General features: G+C 50.3%; 3 protein-coding genes across 5 annotated transcripts; all 3 read right to left on the bottom strand.

Annotated features, from left to right (window-relative positions):
- Positions 1-430: 430 nt before the first annotated feature.
- On the bottom strand, positions 431-1888 carry zar1 (zygote arrest 1). The gene is made up of 4 exons (XM_067229959.1): positions 1253-1888; positions 1087-1179; positions 898-972; positions 431-794 (listed from the first exon to the last, which is right to left on the bottom strand). Exons 1-4 carry the CDS (start codon positions 1886-1888, stop codon positions 651-653), a joined length of 948 nt encoding a protein of 315 aa, XP_067086060.1. The 3' UTR covers positions 431-650.
- Positions 1889-2549: 661 nt separating this feature from the next.
- slc10a4 (solute carrier family 10 member 4) lies at positions 2550-5104 on the bottom strand. Its single transcript, XM_067230076.1, has 3 exons — positions 4572-5104; positions 3962-4172; positions 2550-3071 (listed from the first exon to the last, which is right to left on the bottom strand). The coding sequence occupies exons 1-3, from the start codon at positions 5102-5104 to the stop codon at positions 2550-2552; spliced, it is 1266 nt and encodes a 421-aa protein (XP_067086177.1).
- Positions 5105-6399: 1295 nt separating this feature from the next.
- On the bottom strand, positions 6400-18569 carry slain2 (SLAIN motif family, member 2). Of its 3 annotated transcripts, XM_067229913.1 has the most exons (9): positions 17890-18569; positions 15291-15433; positions 12974-13144; positions 12669-12839; positions 12182-12526; positions 11586-11711; positions 10125-10202; positions 8478-8721; positions 6400-8286 (listed from the first exon to the last, which is right to left on the bottom strand). In XM_067229913.1, exons 1-9 carry the CDS (start codon positions 18363-18365, stop codon positions 8220-8222), a joined length of 1821 nt encoding a protein of 606 aa, XP_067086014.1. In that variant the 5' UTR covers positions 18366-18569; the 3' UTR covers positions 6400-8219. The 3 variants fall into 3 exon arrangements, with proteins under 3 accessions (XP_067086014.1, XP_067086015.1, XP_067086016.1); XM_067229914.1 differs by lacking the exon at positions 10125-10202; XM_067229915.1 differs by lacking the exons at positions 6400-8286; positions 8478-8721; positions 10125-10202 and adding an exon at positions 11099-11471.
- Positions 18570-18746: the final 177 nt, after the last annotated feature.

Below are 18746 nucleotides of genomic sequence, written 5' to 3' on the forward strand. Positions count from 1 at the left end.
GAACCTTTAGGTCATGTGACCTGAAGGCAGCACAAGGGTTAAACATTGAAAAGCGACGTTGGCCTTAATGATGGGATCTTTTGTTAGAACAAGCTGTCACCCATGGTGGATGCAATAGGTCTGAAAGGGCCAGTATGGATATAGTCCTGCAAACCTTTGAGACCTTTCCTCTCCCCCAGCCCCAGCAGTATCCAGAGTGCAGCAGCTCAGCCAGACATGAAGACATCCCTTCCCCCAAACACACTAGTCAGGGCATGTGTCAAACTCACTCCTGAAAATACTGTAATTCAGTGCTAGAGTATTTGACTGCAGAGTAAGAGCAGGTTCATATCCCTCTTAACAGGCTAAAACACTTCACACGCCTGCATCAGGCGAGACCCAAAGACACCCATGTGATGACCAGTCTGGATATACAAGGACACAAGCGGGAAGTGCTTAATGATGCCGTTTTATTATACATTCAAAAGTGGCTCCAGCAATCATCACTTTCATAACGCAAATAAAGGCAGTAGAACTGAAAAAGAACGGAGCTCGTGGAAGCCTGCTCCGACGCCCTAGTACAAGAGGGCTTCCTCTGGGCTCGCGGCAACGCTTCCCGCAGGATTAACGTGGATGTGTGTGGGTAGAGTTCGACTACAGGGTGGCCTACGCTAAATGATGTATTTGAAACTGAATGTGCTGTCGCACGAGAGGCGCTTGCCCTTGCACCTGCCGCAGAGGTCCTGTCTATGGGGACGTTTGGGGTCCACGTGGCGCGGCGTCACTGCGCACGAGCAGCGCGCCTTATTGCAGTTCTGGAAGAAAAGTTAAGTGAAGCAGGTCCAATTAATGGACGGAACAAGATTCAGTAATTTACGAACATTATTATTTTTTTTTACCACTAAATGAGTGCTTTACCTGACAGGTTATGTCCTCGACACGGTAAGGGTTGAAGGATTTCTGGCACGTTCTACAGAACTGTTTGAAGTAAACCTAGTAAGGTAAAGAAGTCAAGTCATTTGAGGAGATGTACGCTACATATTGTTTGAGGACTAACGTTTGTTGGAAGTGAATTAAGAGGCCATTTAGCTACGACCAGCCTTATACCTTGTTTGTTCCCTGGACGCACCAAACATAAGCGCTCTCCCACCGTAAGTTACATTCTCGGCAGTGATAGTACCCGTACTTCTGCTCCAGAAACTGAGGGAGATACGTAAGAGTTAAATGAGGGCCAACTTTACAGGTCGGCTAACAGTTTTTGCGCGCTACTCACCTGAAATCTCACGCGGGCCTTTGATTTCGATCCTTCCTGGTCGACTTCAACGTCATCAGTCTTTATCGACTGACCGTTCACCTTTGTAGACTTCTTTCGTGGTCCAGATTTTTCTTCACTCGTTTTGTCGTCCGTGTTTACCTTTACATCGTCTTTCTGTTCTCTCGTCTGTGCTCCACGAGACTCCCGTTTGTTTTCCTCGAGAAAGGAGGCAAGTCTTCTGGTTGCAATCGGTGAGTAAACAGCCAGAGAGCGAGGATAGCGAACCCCGCCGACGGGGCTACCGGGTGACTGGGGATCCTCTTGACTCCTTTTACGCAAAGCGTCTCTCTTTCTGGCCATCAAGGTTCTCGGTCCTAGGGAACACTGCACCGAGGCGTCGGTCTTCGGGTTCACCTGCACCCCGACGTCGTGGGTATTCGCCCTCCGCAGCCTCGGCGTCAGTTTGGGATTGATTTGTGACAAGACAGATTTCAGGTGCGCGCGGTGGGTGTCAAAGTAGGCTTCTGTGTCACCGTAGTTCAGGTAGGTTTTTTGTTTCCTCCCCATACCTTTCGGTTTAGTGTACCTGTAAGCGTATGGGTTGTAAGATGAATAGAAATAGCTGTCGATATACTCGTCGTCATACGTAGCCATTTTTGCTCAGCCACCCCGTGTTATTCGGTGCACCGGTTTAAGTAGATTGACTGCACGAGATTTGATTAATTGTGGTCAGGTGTGGTAGCAAGTTGCGACATAAACATTGGTCACATGATTAAAAAAGTGAAGTTTTCATTATTAATAAGTAGTGTTTTTATTTCATTTTGCTCTTTATATTCTTGTTAGACATAAAACATGTACACAATTATTATTTACAGTCAGAAACAGTTGATACATGAAGCAGGATTGTGTGTACATAATAGATACAATTTTAGTTTGTGAAACCATCTTATACAAACTATTTGGTTGAGTGATTCCATTATATTCATGGAGCGGCTGTCATGTTCAAAGCTTTAACACACAAAACTGACAAAGAACTCTCAAAGCGAGATGAATGTTATCCCCTATGGCTTCTGTTCCGATGACCATGAAAGATGTGCATTTTATAAATCTACCTTTGGACAGAAAGCTGATTACATATACAGCCCCCCCCCCCCCCCCCCCCCCCTGCCTGTGCAGTCTCCACAGGTTGCTGAGATGATGACGACTGTGAATGATCCCACCACTCAAGTTGGACCCTCCAACATCCACCACAGTAACACCTTGTTTATACTCCATGGCTCTCGCAATAAACCAGCCTTCACACCGTGGACACAGTCTACACCGGAGTAGCGTCCGGACACGGGTCCAGCATGATGGTGTTTGGGTCGCTGACGGTCACTGCCCCGTAGGAAGTGTCAAAGCCTACATCCTCATCTTGGAACCGTTTGTACGTTATATCCTCGCCGTCGCCCAGCGGGTCTTGTTTATGCAGGACCTCCTTCCGGTACGTCCGGTAGGCCAGGATGAAGATTCCCGCCTCGGCCGCCTGGAAGAGCGCATAGAGCAGCGGGAACATGTACATGCCGCCCATCAGCTGCGGCGGGAACGCCATCTTCAGGATGGCGGTGCACAGCTGCACATTCTGACAGCCGGTCTCCAGGGAAACGGTTCGGCGGCTTTGCGGCGGGAGGTCAAAGAGCGCCGCCAGGCCGTATCCGGCGGCGTATCCACACATGGGCATGAGGACGGCTACCGCATAGACGGAGGGAGGGATGGTCGCCAGGAGCTCGGGGCCCAACATGGCGGCCGTCATGATGAACAGCATCACCAGCGTGACCAGGAGAGACCAGAGGGACACCTGGCGGAACACAACACACTGAGGTCAGGACCAGACTGGTGCTGAGTCACACCAGGTAGCCTACAGGTGAAGTTTTAAAGAAATAAAAATACTACCTACCACTGAACTTGATCCTGAAGTAGGAAATACATTTATTATATTCCTTAATGTTACATCTGTTTTAACTCCCTGAGGTCGGGACCACATAGCTCTATACACAGCAAGACTAGACGGGTGCACACACCTGCTACGGGGATATAGCTCAGTGGTAGAGAGGTTGAAATACCCCCGGTACTTTACTTTGGCTGAAAGTGTGTGCTAAATAAATACATTCTTATTCTATGACTACTAGAAAAGTTTGCGTAACCTAGGAATTAGAAACACCACCAAGTAACAACAATATATTGAACATTTTAATGTTTTGGAATATTGTAAATATCGTACTAAATGTCTTAAGGAGCTTTTGCCTTTCAAAATATTCCATGAAACAGGTAGGCCTATTCTTGTGCCAGTGCAAAAGCTACAAGTGAGCTTTCTCTTTCATGGAAACAGACTGTCATTTAGCGTTGCTCGTCATCACATCTGAAGCCCCTCCCATACATTAGCTGGTAGATAAGTTATGTTCTCAGGGGGGAGGGACTGACAGACAATGATGCTGTGATAACGTCACTGCGCCTTGGGGCTCGTGTCCTCTTCCCAAAATAATTTCGCAATGCGTCCGAGTGACGCCACTGACCGCCAGAGCTAATAAACTAATGAGTGTTATCGGTTTTATTTTTAGATAATCAAAAACTAAGGTTTCCACCTGCAACATGCGGACGCAGCCGACGTTAATATAACCAACCAGTTATCCAAACCTACTCCAAAACGCTCCTTGACAATTACGCACAGTTTCTCCTTTCATTAGTTACCTTCAGAACAATGTCCGCCACCCGCGTGTTGCGGTAACGGAGAACCACCCCCAGACCGATAGGGATGAGCGTGCTGCATAGGGTCAGGATGATCGCCCCGAACGGCATCAGGTTGACCACCGGGGTGTTGATCCACGCACGGCTGTAGATCCACAGACACAGCGGCATGAGCACGAGCGCCAGCAGCGTGGACGAGATGGTCATGATGATGCTGTAGAAACAAATGATACGTTTTCAGAATGTTTTCGTCGATATTGAACGCAAAAGACAAAACTTAGCAAGGCAAATTCAACTTAAAATGTGCATCGACATTGTGTTACACGCTGAAAATCATCTGCTGAAACACGCAGGCTGTATTTAACAAGTTACAACGTCCGTGCGTAAAATCCAACAAAGGCGCATTTTGAGTTCATGTGCGTAAATTGAATTTATTAAGTATTGTGAACGAGCCGAGTCTGGACAAACATGTTTCAAAATTGCTACAATATGTTTACGGTGCCTTTACCATATGGTATTGCAACTTCTAATGGCGTTATATTTTAATCTTCAAAAACGGACAAATGATTCCACCTTGCAGTTTTAACTTATCTGATTGTGGATGGTATATCACCTGAGGTTCATCTCCCCGTTCACCAGGAGAGACATGATGTTGGAGAGGTTTCCCCCGGGACAGCACCCGCACAGCAGCACGGCCATTGCCGCCACGTCGTCCAAGGAGAACGCCAGCGCGAGCAGAAAGGCGACCATGGGCATGATGACGAACTGGCACACGAGCGCCAGCAGCACCCCAATCGGTCTCCGTATGTGCTCCTCGATCTGGCTTATCTCCACGGTGCAGCCAAGCCCCAGCATGGTGAAGCACAGCACGAGCCCCACGAACACGTTGATCCCGTGACTGAGCGGGGAATCCCAGAAGGCCACCACCAGGTGCGCGGGCTCAGATGGAGGCACAGCCATAAGCGCGCCATCCACGGCAGTCCTGAGCGTGCCTGCAGTTAGAAACACTGGGTTTTCAGCCATGCGTAATCCTACTTTATCTGACACAGTGTTCCAAAGTCGATTGATTGTGTCATTCATCGTGAAGTTTAAGAATTCGTTCAGGCGACTAGTATTATCTGCGTCCTCTGCTCTCCGGGTCTCCATCGCGCAACAGATCTAGGTCCACGATACTGGAGATCTCCGTTCGGTGATTCTCTGGACTTGCCGATGCAGTCCCCTAGTGACACATCGTCATTGCATGCTGTCACCAACGACAAAGGAAGACTATAGGCTCCCGTGGTTTCAGAATGCAACGGAATCTTCGTGTGGGTCTGGGTTTTATACACGGACCCACCTAGAGAGGGTCTGGCGCGCCGATTGGCTCCTTGCTGTGATACGCGCAACAGTCCGGTTAGACGCTTGTGTCCCGCGGGTAATCAGCTCATCATCTGTGGAGAGTTGGAATGCCGGTTGCTGTGCTCTGGACGTTGGTCATAAGCATAATATATAGCGCCAATTTCATTTGATTATGCGCTGCGCACAGTCTGCGGGTAGGCCAAATAAATATTGGCAATTTGTTCCTTTGAACAACATGTTGTGTTAATATATACATTTAAAATAATTTATAATGTTATTTTAACTTTTACTACATATATAAGTTAAGGCAAATATTTACACACTTTTCAAAACGATATAGTATGTGGAAAAAAAGCGCAGTAGACTAGTTCCAAGACATCTGCAGCTCTCTAGTTTTGCGGTTGAACAGGCACACACAGAACACCGCGAGGCTCTTTGTGTTCGTGCGTTGACTGAGAGAATCTGCGTGCACGTTCCCTTTCTTCTCCGTTCTATTTATGTCTGTCGTAAATTGGACAGTGCTTGGTTTGAAAGTAACCACCATGACTGGCCTGTCCTTTTTGCTCAGGCTACTTTAAAGAAGTAGGTCGAGTCATAAAGTGTAATATCATAGTTGAGATACTTATTTCAAATCCTGTCATTTTCACTTATTGTCATCTGATTGTCTGAAGTCAGGACCATTCTAATCCGATTGATTAAACATGAAATGTTTAATCCGTTTGACTAATAATTGATGATCCTAATAATTTTATCAGCGCTGACATGATGAACTGCTGCACTTGCATAAACCTGTTTGACGTACATCCGGTTTATCCCACGCTCCATCACATAAATGAAGCTTGTTACTTAGCGACAGACTGACGGGCCAGGGCGGGGTTTCCTGCCCTAATCAATCACTGGGCCCCAGGAACACCATTACGCTGTCATATTAAGCGTTTCCCCTCTCTGCTAGATGGACACGGACCGACTACGCGTGTAGCAGTACAACTCCGGTGGCCTGTGTCCATTTGTCGTTGACTACCTTGTCAGATGTTCGTGCTTTCGACTAAATGAAATCAAATGTAAACCCTAACCTTGAATTGTGCCTACGCAGTAAATCACGGTTCGACAAGGATTCAACTTTATTAAACCGTCCGTCCGCCACAAACCCGACTGAACACACAGACGGTTTGCCCATTTTTTTTATTTGAAATGTGAGTTTACACAGGGAAACTGAATGTAATGTTGGTGGATATAAAAAGGTCGTTAACAAAAAGTCACACAAAAGGGTGTGGCATGTCTGATGCAACATTCTCTTAAAGCTTCCCACTGTGACATACAGAGGCACCTCTCTTTAATAAATAGTTCATTTACACAATGAGAGTAATTTCAAGATATAAATATCAAGGCGCATATTATACATATACTTTTTCAAAAGCAATTATAAATGTATTGTTGACAAAAACAAAATCAAGCAAAGTAAAGCACTGATCAAAATGATATTGGCAAAGCAAGAAGTTGGCACAAAATAATACATCAACAGACAAAAAGGACAATGTGAAACTTAATTAAATTAACTAAATTATAGGCACTATTTGATAATATCTGGCACACTGCCCTGTATGAATCTGCAATTTGTGATTCATATTTAAAGCACAAGAGGCAATGGCCACTCAGAACATTTCTTTGTTTCTGGTTATTGAACATGCTGTCATGTATTCCCACTAAGCAATGCAAGTATTGGGTGGACAGCAGGAAGTTGCTTGTGTACTTCCTGTCGTGAAGGGCTTCAATGTGACTAATATGTCATGAGGGGGTTTAACATGACAACTTACTGTGTTGAGGGACTTCAGTATGACTATTTCCTGTGTTGATGCTTCTACTAGTATAAAACAGCAGCAGCAGATGGAGCTGAGCAGGAAGTAGACCTCAACCTGTAAGCGTTTCTGATTGGAGCAGTTAGGCTGCTCTGATGTCCAATCAGATCTTGGTAACAAGGAAGGGGTTTGGACTTCACCTGTCACTTTCTGCTGCACCCTGCTATGACACCCTGCTATGACACCATGGGAGAAGGCTTTGGAGAATTAGCTTTGCAGTTGAGGTTTAAAATGCAAATTTTCTAAACTTTTGAAAATAATACAAAACAAATACTCAATATGAATATTGGAAAGGAATTATTAAATAATGATTCAAATAATAATAATCACCCCCACCCAAAAAATAACTGAAAACAAAACAACTTTGGAATACATTCTGTCTGACTCACAAGAGGAACACTCTGTTTTTGACACCACAACCATTAAGAGATGCGTTTACTTTTCAAAACATCAATTCTCGGAACATTTCACCTGCACAGCTTCGTATTGATCTCTAAATGCATCTGTCCAACACACAACACAAGGAGAGAAACGTTTACAGATACGTTAACCTGAGGACCTGAACGACGGGGAACAGGGGGGGCAGGGGATGGTTGTGGGGGGGGGAGAAGAGAGAAGGGGGGTGATGGAGGGGGGAGAAGACAGAGAGGGGGAGTGATGGACGAAAGAGGAAGGGAGGGGAGAGATGAGGTGATGGAGAGAGGGAGAAGGAGGAAGAGAAGCATAGTGTGATTTATTGATTCATCGGTTGACTGAGTGACGGCTGCAGCCGGCACAGGACCTGGCGCCCTCTGGTGGAGGGACTGGAGCGCTGCTGCCTTCTTCCTCTTTACATGTCTCCTTTCTTTTTCTGTGGCATCTGGGGGCTGGTTGGCCTCTCCAGACACCTCCTCCTCCTCTTCCCCTCCTTCTCCTCACACGGCTCTCCTCCTGACCACAGAGTCAGTCTGTGCGGGTCTCGCATCCCTCCAGGCTTATGGTAGAAGTATTTCCTGGTGGATAAAGTGCCGTGTTGTATTGTCTGCCTGGTCGGGCTGCTGGGTGGAGGAGAGCGCCCTCTGCTGGGCTCAGTAACAGCCTTCCTTCCAGTTGGCGTCTCTCACCCCACTGTAGGTCCGGGGGGCCGGCAGAGACCTGAGCGAGGGAGAGTAGAGGTAGAGGGAGGACAGTGGTGGTGATGATGAGGAGAAGCATAGTGTGATTGATTGACTGCACCTCTGTGTACGTGTGTTTCACCTGTGTTAGGTGCTTGTGTTTGACGTACAGTATATATGTGTGTTTGCATATGTTTGGATATGAGAGCGTGAGTAGGTGTGTGTTGCTACCTGCGTACGGGCTGAGCCAGCTTGCTGCGTGGCAAGGGTATTCCTCCCCCCCCTCCTCCTCCCGTGGAGGCGCTGGGGCGGGGCAAGCCGCTGCGGGGCGGGGCCAGGGACCGCGTGGGCGTCGACGTCCCGGAGCCGGGGGCGGAGCCAGGGGCAGAGCCAGGCGTGGAGGGAGCCTTGACGGGCTGCCTCAGGGCCAGGGGGGAGGGCGTGGCGGGGATCCGCAGCTTGCTGGGGGAGGGCACTGGGAGGAGGGGGGAGTGAGGGGAGACATCAGTACAGGAAACAGAAAGGAACATGTGAGCTTCACTTCCTCTACAGTCTCTGATGATGACCACAATGACCGACGATGACTCGACACAGCATGTTTCTATAGGACCTGGTCACCTGGATGTTCACCTGCAGGACTAACTCCAAGCAGGTATTTCACCTGCAGAACTAACTCCATACATGTCTTTCACCTGCAGGACTAACTCCTTACAGATCATCTCTAGATGATTAACCTGGAGGACTAACACCATAGAGGTGTTCTAGAGCAGTGGTTCCCAACCCTGGTCCTCAGGGCACCCTGTCCGACCTATTTTAGATGTTAACCTGCTCCAACGCACCTGATTCAAATGAATGGGTCGTTATCCAGCTCTGCAGAAGCCTGCTTATGACCATTCATTTGAATCAGGTGTGTTGGAGCAGGGAAACATCTAAAACATGCAGGACAGGGTGCCCTGAGAACCAGGGTTAAGAACCACTGTTCTAGAGGAGCGAGATGATGGTGGAGGTTGGTGGTTGAACATCACAATGGATGAAGAGAAAAGGAGGTTTGGTGTCTCTACAGGTGAGCTCAGGTGCAGGATGAGACACTCACACCTGGAGGGGGACAGGGCAGGGCACACCACAACACCAACACACTCACAACACCAGGGGGCGCCAGAGAATACTCACTAAAATCCCCTTCTTCTCCAAAGCAACAGGAGACTAGACAGAGACAGAGACAGGAGAAAGGGTCTTAGTTCAGACAGCAGAGGAGAGACAGCAGGTGATGGAGGAGAGGAACCCTGCAGTACCCCTGGTGTCCTGGGGGAGGGGGGGGTGGAGGGCTACAGATCACAGCACTGCCTAACAACTGGTCTATCTAACCAGTTGGGCCTCCAGACAACCAGTCCAGACAAACAGTACCTGAATAGACCAGTACCAGACCGGACCTTTCCAGAATCCAGAACAGACCTAACCACCAGGACTAGACCACTCCAGTACCAGCTCAGTCCAGAACCATCCCAAAACCTAAACAATACCATCCCGGAAACTGAACAGAATCAGAACAGTACCAGTCCAGATCAAAGCATAAACTGCTTCAAACTGGGTACTTGCGTGCTTGTGTGTGTTTGAGAGAGAGAGCATGTGTGTGCATAGGAATGAGTGTGTGTGAGAGCATGCAAGAGAGAGAATGTGTGAGTGAGAGCATGTGTGTTTTTGAGAGTGTGTGCAAGATTGTGTGCATGGGAATGAGTGTGTGTGTGTGTGTGTGTGCATGCATGCAAGAGAGTGTGTGAGTGAGAGTGTGTGTGTGAGAGTGTGTGCATGCGTGTGTGCATGACGAGGACCATGCCCCAGTTCCAGGCAGGAAGTTACCAGGTCCAGACAGGAAGTTACCTTGTAGTGCTGATGGGCTCTGTAGCTGCTGCTTGGTTTTCGGGGAGGAGCGAGGGGGGGCGTGATACCTGAGCTGGCCTGGGGGGGGGGGGGACATGGGGAGGTCACCTGACACCTTGGTTCAACATATCAAGGTTGAGACAACAACGTGACCACAACGTGGACGTCAGGATTTCATGGGACCAGCAGTTCCATAAGTGGTGAGAGAGGCAGCCAGCCAGCAGCTAACCTGCTAGCCAATCCACCAGCCAGCCAGTCAGCAGCTAAACAACTAGCTAACCCACCAGTCAGCCAGCCAGTCAGCAGCTAACCTGCTAGCCAATCCACCAGCCAGCCAGCCAGCAGCTAACCTGCTAGCCAATCCACCAGCCAGTCAGCAGCTAACCAACCCACCAGCCAGCCAACCAACCCACCAATCAGTCAACCAACCAGGCAGCCAGTCAGTCTATCAACCAGTTTGTGAACCAGACAGCCAGGCAGGCAGGAGGAGGGTGACAGGTAGGCCTGGGGATGCAGGCTGAGAGTCAGCATGGAGGACCAGAGCTGGTAGTATTATACAGCCAGACCTGCAGAGTCAGAGACAGCCACCAGAGGGAGCTGAAGCCTTGCATTCACAGAGATCCAGAGAGAAGCAGAACCAAGCAAGCATAGCTACACAGGCCCAGCACAACCAAAACCAAGCAAGCATAGCTACACAGGCCCAGCACAACCAGAACTTTCTCTTTGGACAGAGCTGGCAGGACGGAGAAATAGAGACAGGAAAAGCAAGAATGGAAGTAAGAAATACAGGCTGGCTGTCTACCCCAACAACCAGTCTTTCTGGGTTCAGAGGTTAGTCTCATACTGCAGCCTACCCTGGGTGAATACTGATCCATCTCTCACACACACACACACACACACACACACACACACACACACACACTCTCTCACAGACACCACACACACACACACCAACTCTGATTTGCTGAAGCAGATTACCTAGGGATAAAGATAATCTGTGTTTAAACAACAACGGATTAAGGTTGTCCTTTGAACTGCTGGCATCAGGTGTCTGTGTTGGGTTTTATCTAATCTGGAGTAAGCACCACTACGCCACTGACACCAGCATAATCTGTGTGTTGAGTAACAGTGTGAGAGATGCTAATCTGAGAGTGCTTCCCAGTCCCTGGATGAGGCTGCCTACCGCAGCCCTGACCACGTCTGGCAGGAGGAGGTATTCTCGTGAAGAGAGGGAGAGCAGTAAGCAGAACAGGCAGCCAGTCATCCAGCAGAGAAGAAGAGGAGGAGGAGGAAGTGGGGGCTCCAGACATGCAGCAGAGACATCGGCACTGTGACACTGTGGATGACCTAGGAACTGAAAACTGGTGAGTTCAAAGCATTTCATGTGTGTCTGTGTGCCTGTGTGTGGTCATGAGTATATGTGTGTGTATGAGTGTATATGTACTGTGTGTGTGTACTCACTAGCAGACTGGTTCTGGTGTCGGGGGGAGCCTCCGTTGTGTAGGCTGGTCTCACAGCTCCTGTTATTGGACTCCTGCTGGGCCGGGTTGGGCCGAGTCAGGTTAGGGAGGCTACGCCTCAACTTCTCTACACACACACACACACACACGCAGAAAGAAACACACACACACATTGTTACACCCAGGCATGCACATACACACAGAGAGAAAGACAGGCCTCTTCCCCCACACAATGTTATTCTTGCTAGCTCCTACAGCCCCCCACACAACATTCATTCTTCACCCCTGCAGTCTGTGTACCCCCCTCCTCCTCCTCCTCCTCCTCCTGTTCCACCCCTCCCTAACCCCTCCTCTACCTTCGATCCTCACCCCTGCAGTCTGTGTACCCCCCTCCTCCTCCTCCTCCTCCTCCACCCCTCCCTAACCCCTCCTCTACCTTCGATCCTCACCCCTGCAGTCTGTGTACCCCCCTCCTCCTCCTCCTCCTCCTCCACCCCTCCCTAACCCCTCCTCTACCTTCGATCCTCACCCCTGCAGTCTGTGTACCCCCCTCCTCCTCCTCCTCCCCTCTCTACCCCTCCCTAACCCCTCCACTACCTTCGTTCTTCACCACGCTGGTCTGCGTGTCTCCCCCGTGCCCCTGCAGGGAGTGGCGTGGCTGCTGCAGCCGGCTGATGATCGGCTGCGGGGAGCCGCGGCCGTGGCCGTGGTCCAGGGAGCGGGCGGGGGAGCGCGACCGGGGGGAGGCGCGGGGGGAAGCGCGCGGGGAGGGGGAGAAGCGGGCAGAGGAGGAGGGCAGGTGGAAGGCCGGGTGGGCCTCCTCCTCGTCCTCCAGGCTGTGGGCGTCCAGCTCCTGGTCGCTGAAGGCGCTCCGCCTGAGGGAGTGGCAGGAGGAACCGGAGCTACGCCTGGACGCCGTGGCAGCATAGTCCTGACGCAGGCCTGGACACACACACACATTATATATACACACATTATATACACATATTGATATATATATTTACACACACACTAGGGTCAGGGGTAGGGGTCAGGGGTAGGAGGTTGGGGTCAGGGGTGAGAGGTCAGGGGTCAGGGTACGCACTCTCTTCCTGCATGCGCGCCAGGATCTGCACGTCGGTGACGTCGTTGAGCTTGTAGGTGGTGGTGGAGCCCACAGAGTCCTCGTCCATCTCAGACGTGCTCAGCTCGCTGTCCACCGAGCTCTGGGGGCTCAGCGCCGGGGGGTTCCTCTCTGCTGCCCCCCGCTGGTGACCTGCACGCACACACAGTACACACACATAGGTATGAATATAGTATGTACGCTACACCTGATACATTTCCTTCACCACCTGACAAACACACACACACACAGGCTGAGGTCGGGGGGTCCATGGGAGGCCCTCTCACCTGCGTTGCTGAACAGGAGGGTCTGCCTGACGACGGGCCCCCGGCAGGGTGTGGAGGAGGGCGAGGGGAAGCCGCTGCTGCAGGGGCTGCTGGCTGGGTTTGGGCTGTACGGGCTTCCGTAGCCCCCCGGAGCAGAGTAGGGGCTGCCGTACAGGCTCCGACGCTTGTTAGCTGTGGAGGGTGGGGGGGAAGAGAATCAATACTGGACAGAATCTTTAGACATGAGTTAGGGACCACTATAAACTAAAGCATACGTTTTACTGTCCTCAGGCCATATTAGAGCAGAGACTTTATCACAGAGCTGTGCTGAGAAAGACTAACTATACTAGCTGACTGATCAGGGGACAGTCACAAGCTCTAGAGCGTCACTCTCTCACACACACGGCTCAGCCTCCATACAGGACAGGACATACAGACAATCCCTCACTAAGTTATCCCTGTCAACTCTCTATAGCCCCGCCCCCATCCCCCCCCCTCCCTCCATCCCCTCATACACACACACACGTCTTTGTGAGAGCTGTGCAGTGTTCTGGCGAAGGCAGTTCATTATGGAGGGCCTGCGTACGGCAGAGGGGGGTGAGGGCAGGGGTGTTGGGGTGGGTTCATAGAGAGGCTCTTCATACGCTGGCTTACGGTTCACAATAGGACACATTGACTAACCACCCTGCACACTGAGCATAAAGATTCAGTCTGTCAGATCCTGCTCCATGGCAGTTCATACACACGTACGCACACACACACACTCTGACACACACACACACTGACACAAAACTACAGGGAGACACAAGGCTGGGCTGGATTTCTAAAGTGGGCAAGGCTAGGCAAGATTGCAGGGCAGGGCCAGGTTGGGTTAAGTTAGGTTGGGCTGGGCTTGGCAGGCTGGCCGGCCGGCCTTCTCTCTCTCTCTGGACATATTTACACAGCTGGGTGGTGACTGGAATGGCGCCTTTTATTATCAACTTACTTTTCCTTTCAACCTTTCACCTTCCTCTGCCTCCCTCTCCTCTCTCCCTTCTTTTCTCCCCCTCGCTCCACTCTGTCCTGTTGTATTATTTACATGATAAGAGGCAGACCAGACCACTCAGAGCTTTGGATGCTGGGAAGAGGGAGGGAGTCTGGGGATCTGCACCAGAGACCTCCACCCCCAGGAGGCGATAAGGGCCTCTTCCCTTAACTGGGACCTGCAGCACAGCCCTGTAGGGACCCTACAGGAATAGAGTCCTGAAAACCTCTACCCCAGACACTATTCCTGCCTCAGGCCTGAGTAATGGATGACAGAGCGGTGTGGTGTGATGCGAGAGTCTCTCCTCCCTCTCCCTGCCTCTCCTAGGTTAAGGCATTCTGGGATCACACTGTTTATATTTGACAGGGGGTGTTGAGCTTTGGGCTTGGTTGCCATGAACACAATAAAAACAAGATTGTCTCACACACACAGAGGACAACTCCCTGTGTTTGTTTCAATGTGTAACCATCTTTTTCGGGTACCGGGGAGGGACCATCACACCCCAGACACGCACTCATACAGCACCACTGTCCTGTGTGTCTGTATGCACCTGTGTGTGTGTGTGTGTGTTACACATGCCTAAAGCTAGGCTGATCTTACATCTGCTGTTATCCCCAGGAGCAGGAATGCCCAACGCCATGGAAACGCTGACACGCAACGGCAACCTTCCTGGCATACTCTAGTCGTGGAAAGGTGTGAGAGAGCATCCAGGAGGCAAAGTAAGGGTATGTCTCACACACACACACTGCATACATACACACTAAATACACCACACACACACAAACACAGGCAGAGGCATGTGGGCCCTGAGGTATCTAATGAGGAGTGTGAACTCTCCCTGCTCACAGTCTTGCAGTTACCTGCTTTGCATGGACCCACACACACACAGACACACACACACATGCATATACACACATGAGGAGAGGGGGGTGTTTGCCAGGCCACCATGTCCAATTACTGTGGTGACATCGCCTTCTCAGGTCTCCACACCTCGTGATGACATCACCTGGTGTGTTGTGCAATCTCTCACCCAGAATTCCCAGCGGTCCCTGGCAACACCCGAGAGCAGCTCAACACAACCGCTGGGTCACATGACCGCAGCTAAGATGACCCTGCTCTAGCTGGGACACGGACAGGGGCGTACCTATTTTTAACTGTCAAAACAAAACTCACAGGCCCACACTCACAGGCCCACATACACACACTCACACAGGTGGGGGAGGAGAGGAGGAGCCCTTGACATGGTGAGGAGGAAAGAAGGAGGAGAGGGAGAGGAGGCAGGTGAGGAGGCGAAGAGAGCAGAGGAGGAGGTACCTGTCATGGTGAGGTCCAGGCGGTGGCGCAGGGAGCGTTTGGCTGACTCCATGTCGGGGCTGGGGTTGTCCAGGGCCTGACGACACCACACGATGGGGCTCAGGGCCTTCTGCAGCGGGCTGCTCACCTTGGCCTCGTACAGCCTGCAGGGAACAGCCAACACATCTGTTCATCTATCAATCATCCCATCGATCTATCAAATCAGTCAGCCCACACCTATCCTACCACACTGAGGAACAGAGAGCGGGGGAGAAACTGAAAGGAAGAAAGCAGCCAGGCTAACAGGAAGAGAGGTCTGAGTCAGCAGCTGTCAACTCACTTTCAGCCAGAGAGGAAGCATCCCACACACACACACGTACCCTGCAACCACAAACGGCTGCTCTTCTCTGTACCCAGAGACTCCAGCATAGCATAGCATAGCACAGCACAGCATAGCACCAATCTAGGCTGTCTCAGGTATTGCCAAACTGTGGTTAGCCCACATCGGTAACCCAGCTCAGACAGACAGCTCCTGTGTGCTCCTGCTGCTGCATATTCAGACTGTCTGCAGGTGGTGATGCCATGGCCATGCATTGCTGTGGCTAGAGTGCGAGTCTAACATGCACATGCTGTAAATCCTGCATGATGCTAATCCAGGATTTCACGAGTCCATGACAGGCCTGGCCCTGCCTCAGCCCTGGGGATGATTCTGGGTGTGGAGCTCATCTCTAGACGCCGGGACAGGCTAATCAGTCTGCTGGGCCAACACTGCCTCACCCCTCGGTCTCTCCCCCCTGTCTCACCCTTCTCACACCTCAGTCCACTACCCTTCTCCCCTGGCTAGGCCTGTCCTAAAGGACTCTACTTCTGCTAGGCCTGTCCTGAGGACTCGACTGGGGTTAGGCCTGCCCTAGATGACTCTACTGGGGCTAGGCCCATCCTACATCAGTCTCATTAGCATGCTGAACCTTGACCTTACTTGGTAACCATCGTTAGTTACCCTCTCCTCTCCCACTGAAGGAGCATCAGCCTCTTGCTTAGAAGCCCTGCTCATACAGACCATAATGAGCACAGAGATAACAAGCAGAGACCTGGGCTTTGGCCTGCAAGGCCTCCTTGTTACCATAACACACACACACACAACATAAAACACACATGCTCACACACACAGCCTAAAACACACACGCTCACATACACATGCATACACACACACAGCCTAAAACACACACGCTCACATACACATGCATACACACACACAACCTAAAAGACACATGCTCACACACAGGCTCACATACACACAGCATGAAACGCAAACACACACACACAACAACACACACAGTAAGCTCAGGCTGATCTCTTCTCATTTAACGTCAACATGTTTCCCATCTGAAGCATCCAGGCCAGGCGGGCTCAGAACCCACTACTGAGGATCAGGCGGATCGCCACGGAAACACAAATCCTATCAGTCTCCCATTTCAAGGATTACACTTCTCAAATATCCAACCAAACGCCGGAAACTGCTGTGGTTAGAATTACAGAGAAAAGTTGTATTTTGTTCTTATGTATTGAATATGTAATGTGTTTATCAGACGCTTTTATACAAAGCACCATACAGAAGGAGATTCGAACCCATGACCTTTTTACTCTGCAGTTAAATGCTTTAACACTGAGCTATCGATGCCCATATAACTTTATCTGTACTTAATGTTTAATGACAAGATGATCCCTTTTCCAAGTAACCTAGTACAAAACACAATCTCTGCTTTCTGGAAACTTTGGTACATCAACACTGCCCAGTAATCTCAATTTCTCCTGAACACTCTCCAAGCTCTCTTTTCTTTTTTTTCAGACAGTTGTAGCTAGTGTGGCACTGTTTCTCAAGGACCTGTAACCATGGTTGTGTCTCTTTCCCCAAAGGCTTTGGGTGAGTAAACAACTTTCCAAGCTCAGTGACAGCTCTAGCTCTCGTCCCACACTGGCAACAAGACAGGCCATCTGCCTTGTTTGGTGAGTCACCAAAATAGTACCAATGGTCCTCTCCACCATCAACAATGCCTTGTAGAGAAACTCACTGGCCTCATGGACGCGTATTGTGACAGGTTAAACTAAACACTATCAGCTGGCACACCGGATGTCTGACACAGTAATTCCCCTGTTAGCTAAACAGCTGCATTCATCGGAATTCACTGTTGCCTAGTCCTAGCGCCTTGGTCATATCAGACTAGGGAGTCGGCTATGGTGGCGCCCGCACTGGCCATTCCTGGCAAACACCACCAGTCATTGATCAACAATGACTTGACAGCCTGTCTGCGGTCTGGCGGTGCGGGTAACCTCAGTCTCTGGATAGCTAATAATCAGTAGATAACCGTACATTCCACCGCGGCAAGGATTCTTTCCGTGGCCAACCGTTTGTCGCCGTGTTGGCTATGCCCGGAACAGCTGCGCACGTCTGTTGTCGAGCTTAGCTAGCTAGGGCTACATCTCACACTAGCAACTCATTTACATGAAAAGGGCGTGTTTGTGTTGTCACGTCTGTTGGACATAGTTGTTGTCTAACGGTACCTACTACTCGAGTTACCTAAAAACATATACCTACTGTCCTGACTGCTAAAACACTCACCAGCTGTCCTCTTCCTCGTTCAGACAATCCATGTCCTCGAGATCAAGTATTTCAACCTCGTCCAGAATAGAAGTTTCACCCGCGTCATCCATAAAGTCCTCTGCGTCAGTGAAGAATGAGTTGAGTCCGGGGTACGAGGTGGCAGCCGATGCCCCCTCGGCCTCGTATGCTTTTCTGAAACTGATGCCATCGTAAGATAATCTGGGGCTTAAACATCGGGAATTTTCCAAAATCCCACTGTAGCCACCGGTTCCACCGAACCCCACCCCAGTAAAGCCGGCCAGCCCTGTTCCAGCTGACAGGGGTGAGTCGTATCCCGCACTGAGGGGTCTGTTATTCGCTGACACCGCTCCAGATGAAGACAGGAGAGTAGATCTACTCCGAAGCTGTTCATTTTGCTGTTCGAGTTTCTTTACCAAGTCCTGTAGCTTCCGCACCTCTAAATCCGCGTTGATGTTTGAGTTGATATCCTCCATAGTGGCTTGAGAGCCCCGCGGAAAATCCGAGGCTGTGCTCTATGTCGTTTGTTGTTTAGCGGTTGTACTGTTTTGTCTTTCACTCCGCAGGGATTTAGGGGAAGACAACTGTTTGTCTTGTGTTAAACGGACTTAACAAGCTCATCGTCGTCATCTACTCGGGTAATTCGTACACACGGGTAAGCTCGAGGCCATTGCCAGTCTCCGTCGCCAACTGTGAAAGACCAACAGGCGGCGGAGCGATTACGTCATCGCGTTAGATCGGTATGCGCGCACGTCACCAACACCTTTTTGCTCGCGCTCGCGATGATTTGATCTGTGGCCTTCTGGTTTGGAGTGTGGATTACGAACCGAAGACAATAAACACACCCTATCAACAAT

The sequence above is a fragment of the Osmerus mordax genome, chromosome 26, assembly GCF_038355195.1.
Source record: "Osmerus mordax isolate fOsmMor3 chromosome 26, fOsmMor3.pri, whole genome shotgun sequence".
Classification (NCBI taxonomy): Eukaryota; Metazoa; Chordata; class Actinopteri; order Osmeriformes; family Osmeridae; genus Osmerus; species Osmerus mordax.

What these genes read in the sequence shown, in the direction of transcription:
- slain2 (XM_067229913.1), bottom strand. Translation starts at nt 18,365, where the DNA reads ATGGAGGATATCAACTCAAACATCAACGCGGATTTAGAGGTGCGGAAG. An exon ending in CCTGGACCTCACCATGACAG is followed by an intron (nt 13,145 to 15,290) that starts GTACCTCCTCCT and finishes CACCCTCCACAG; the next exon opens with CTAACAAGCGTCGGAGCCTG. An exon ending in ACACCAGAACCAGTCTGCTA is followed by an intron (nt 10,203 to 11,585) that starts GTGAGTACACAC and finishes CCCCCCCCCCAG; the next exon opens with GCCAGCTCAGGTATCACGCC.
- zar1 (XM_067229959.1), bottom strand. Translation starts at nt 1,888, where the DNA reads ATGGCTACGTATGACGACGAGTATATCGACAGCTATTTCTATTCATCT. An exon ending in AGGCCCGCGTGAGATTTCAG is followed by an intron (nt 1,180 to 1,252) that starts GTGAGTAGCGCG and finishes TATCTCCCTCAG; the next exon opens with TTTCTGGAGCAGAAGTACGG. An exon ending in GCGTCCAGGGAACAAACAAG is followed by an intron (nt 973 to 1,086) that starts GTATAAGGCTGG and finishes TTACCTTACTAG; the next exon opens with GTTTACTTCAAACAGTTCTG.
- slc10a4 (XM_067230076.1), bottom strand. Translation starts at nt 5,104, where the DNA reads ATGGAGACCCGGAGAGCAGAGGACGCAGATAATACTAGTCGCCTGAAC. An exon ending in AACGGGGAGATGAACCTCAG is followed by an intron (nt 4,173 to 4,571) that starts GTGATATACCAT and finishes TTGTTTCTACAG; the next exon opens with CATCATCATGACCATCTCGT. An exon ending in TGGCGGACATTGTTCTGAAG is followed by an intron (nt 3,072 to 3,961) that starts GTAACTAATGAA and finishes GTGTTCCGCCAG; the next exon opens with GTGTCCCTCTGGTCTCTCCT.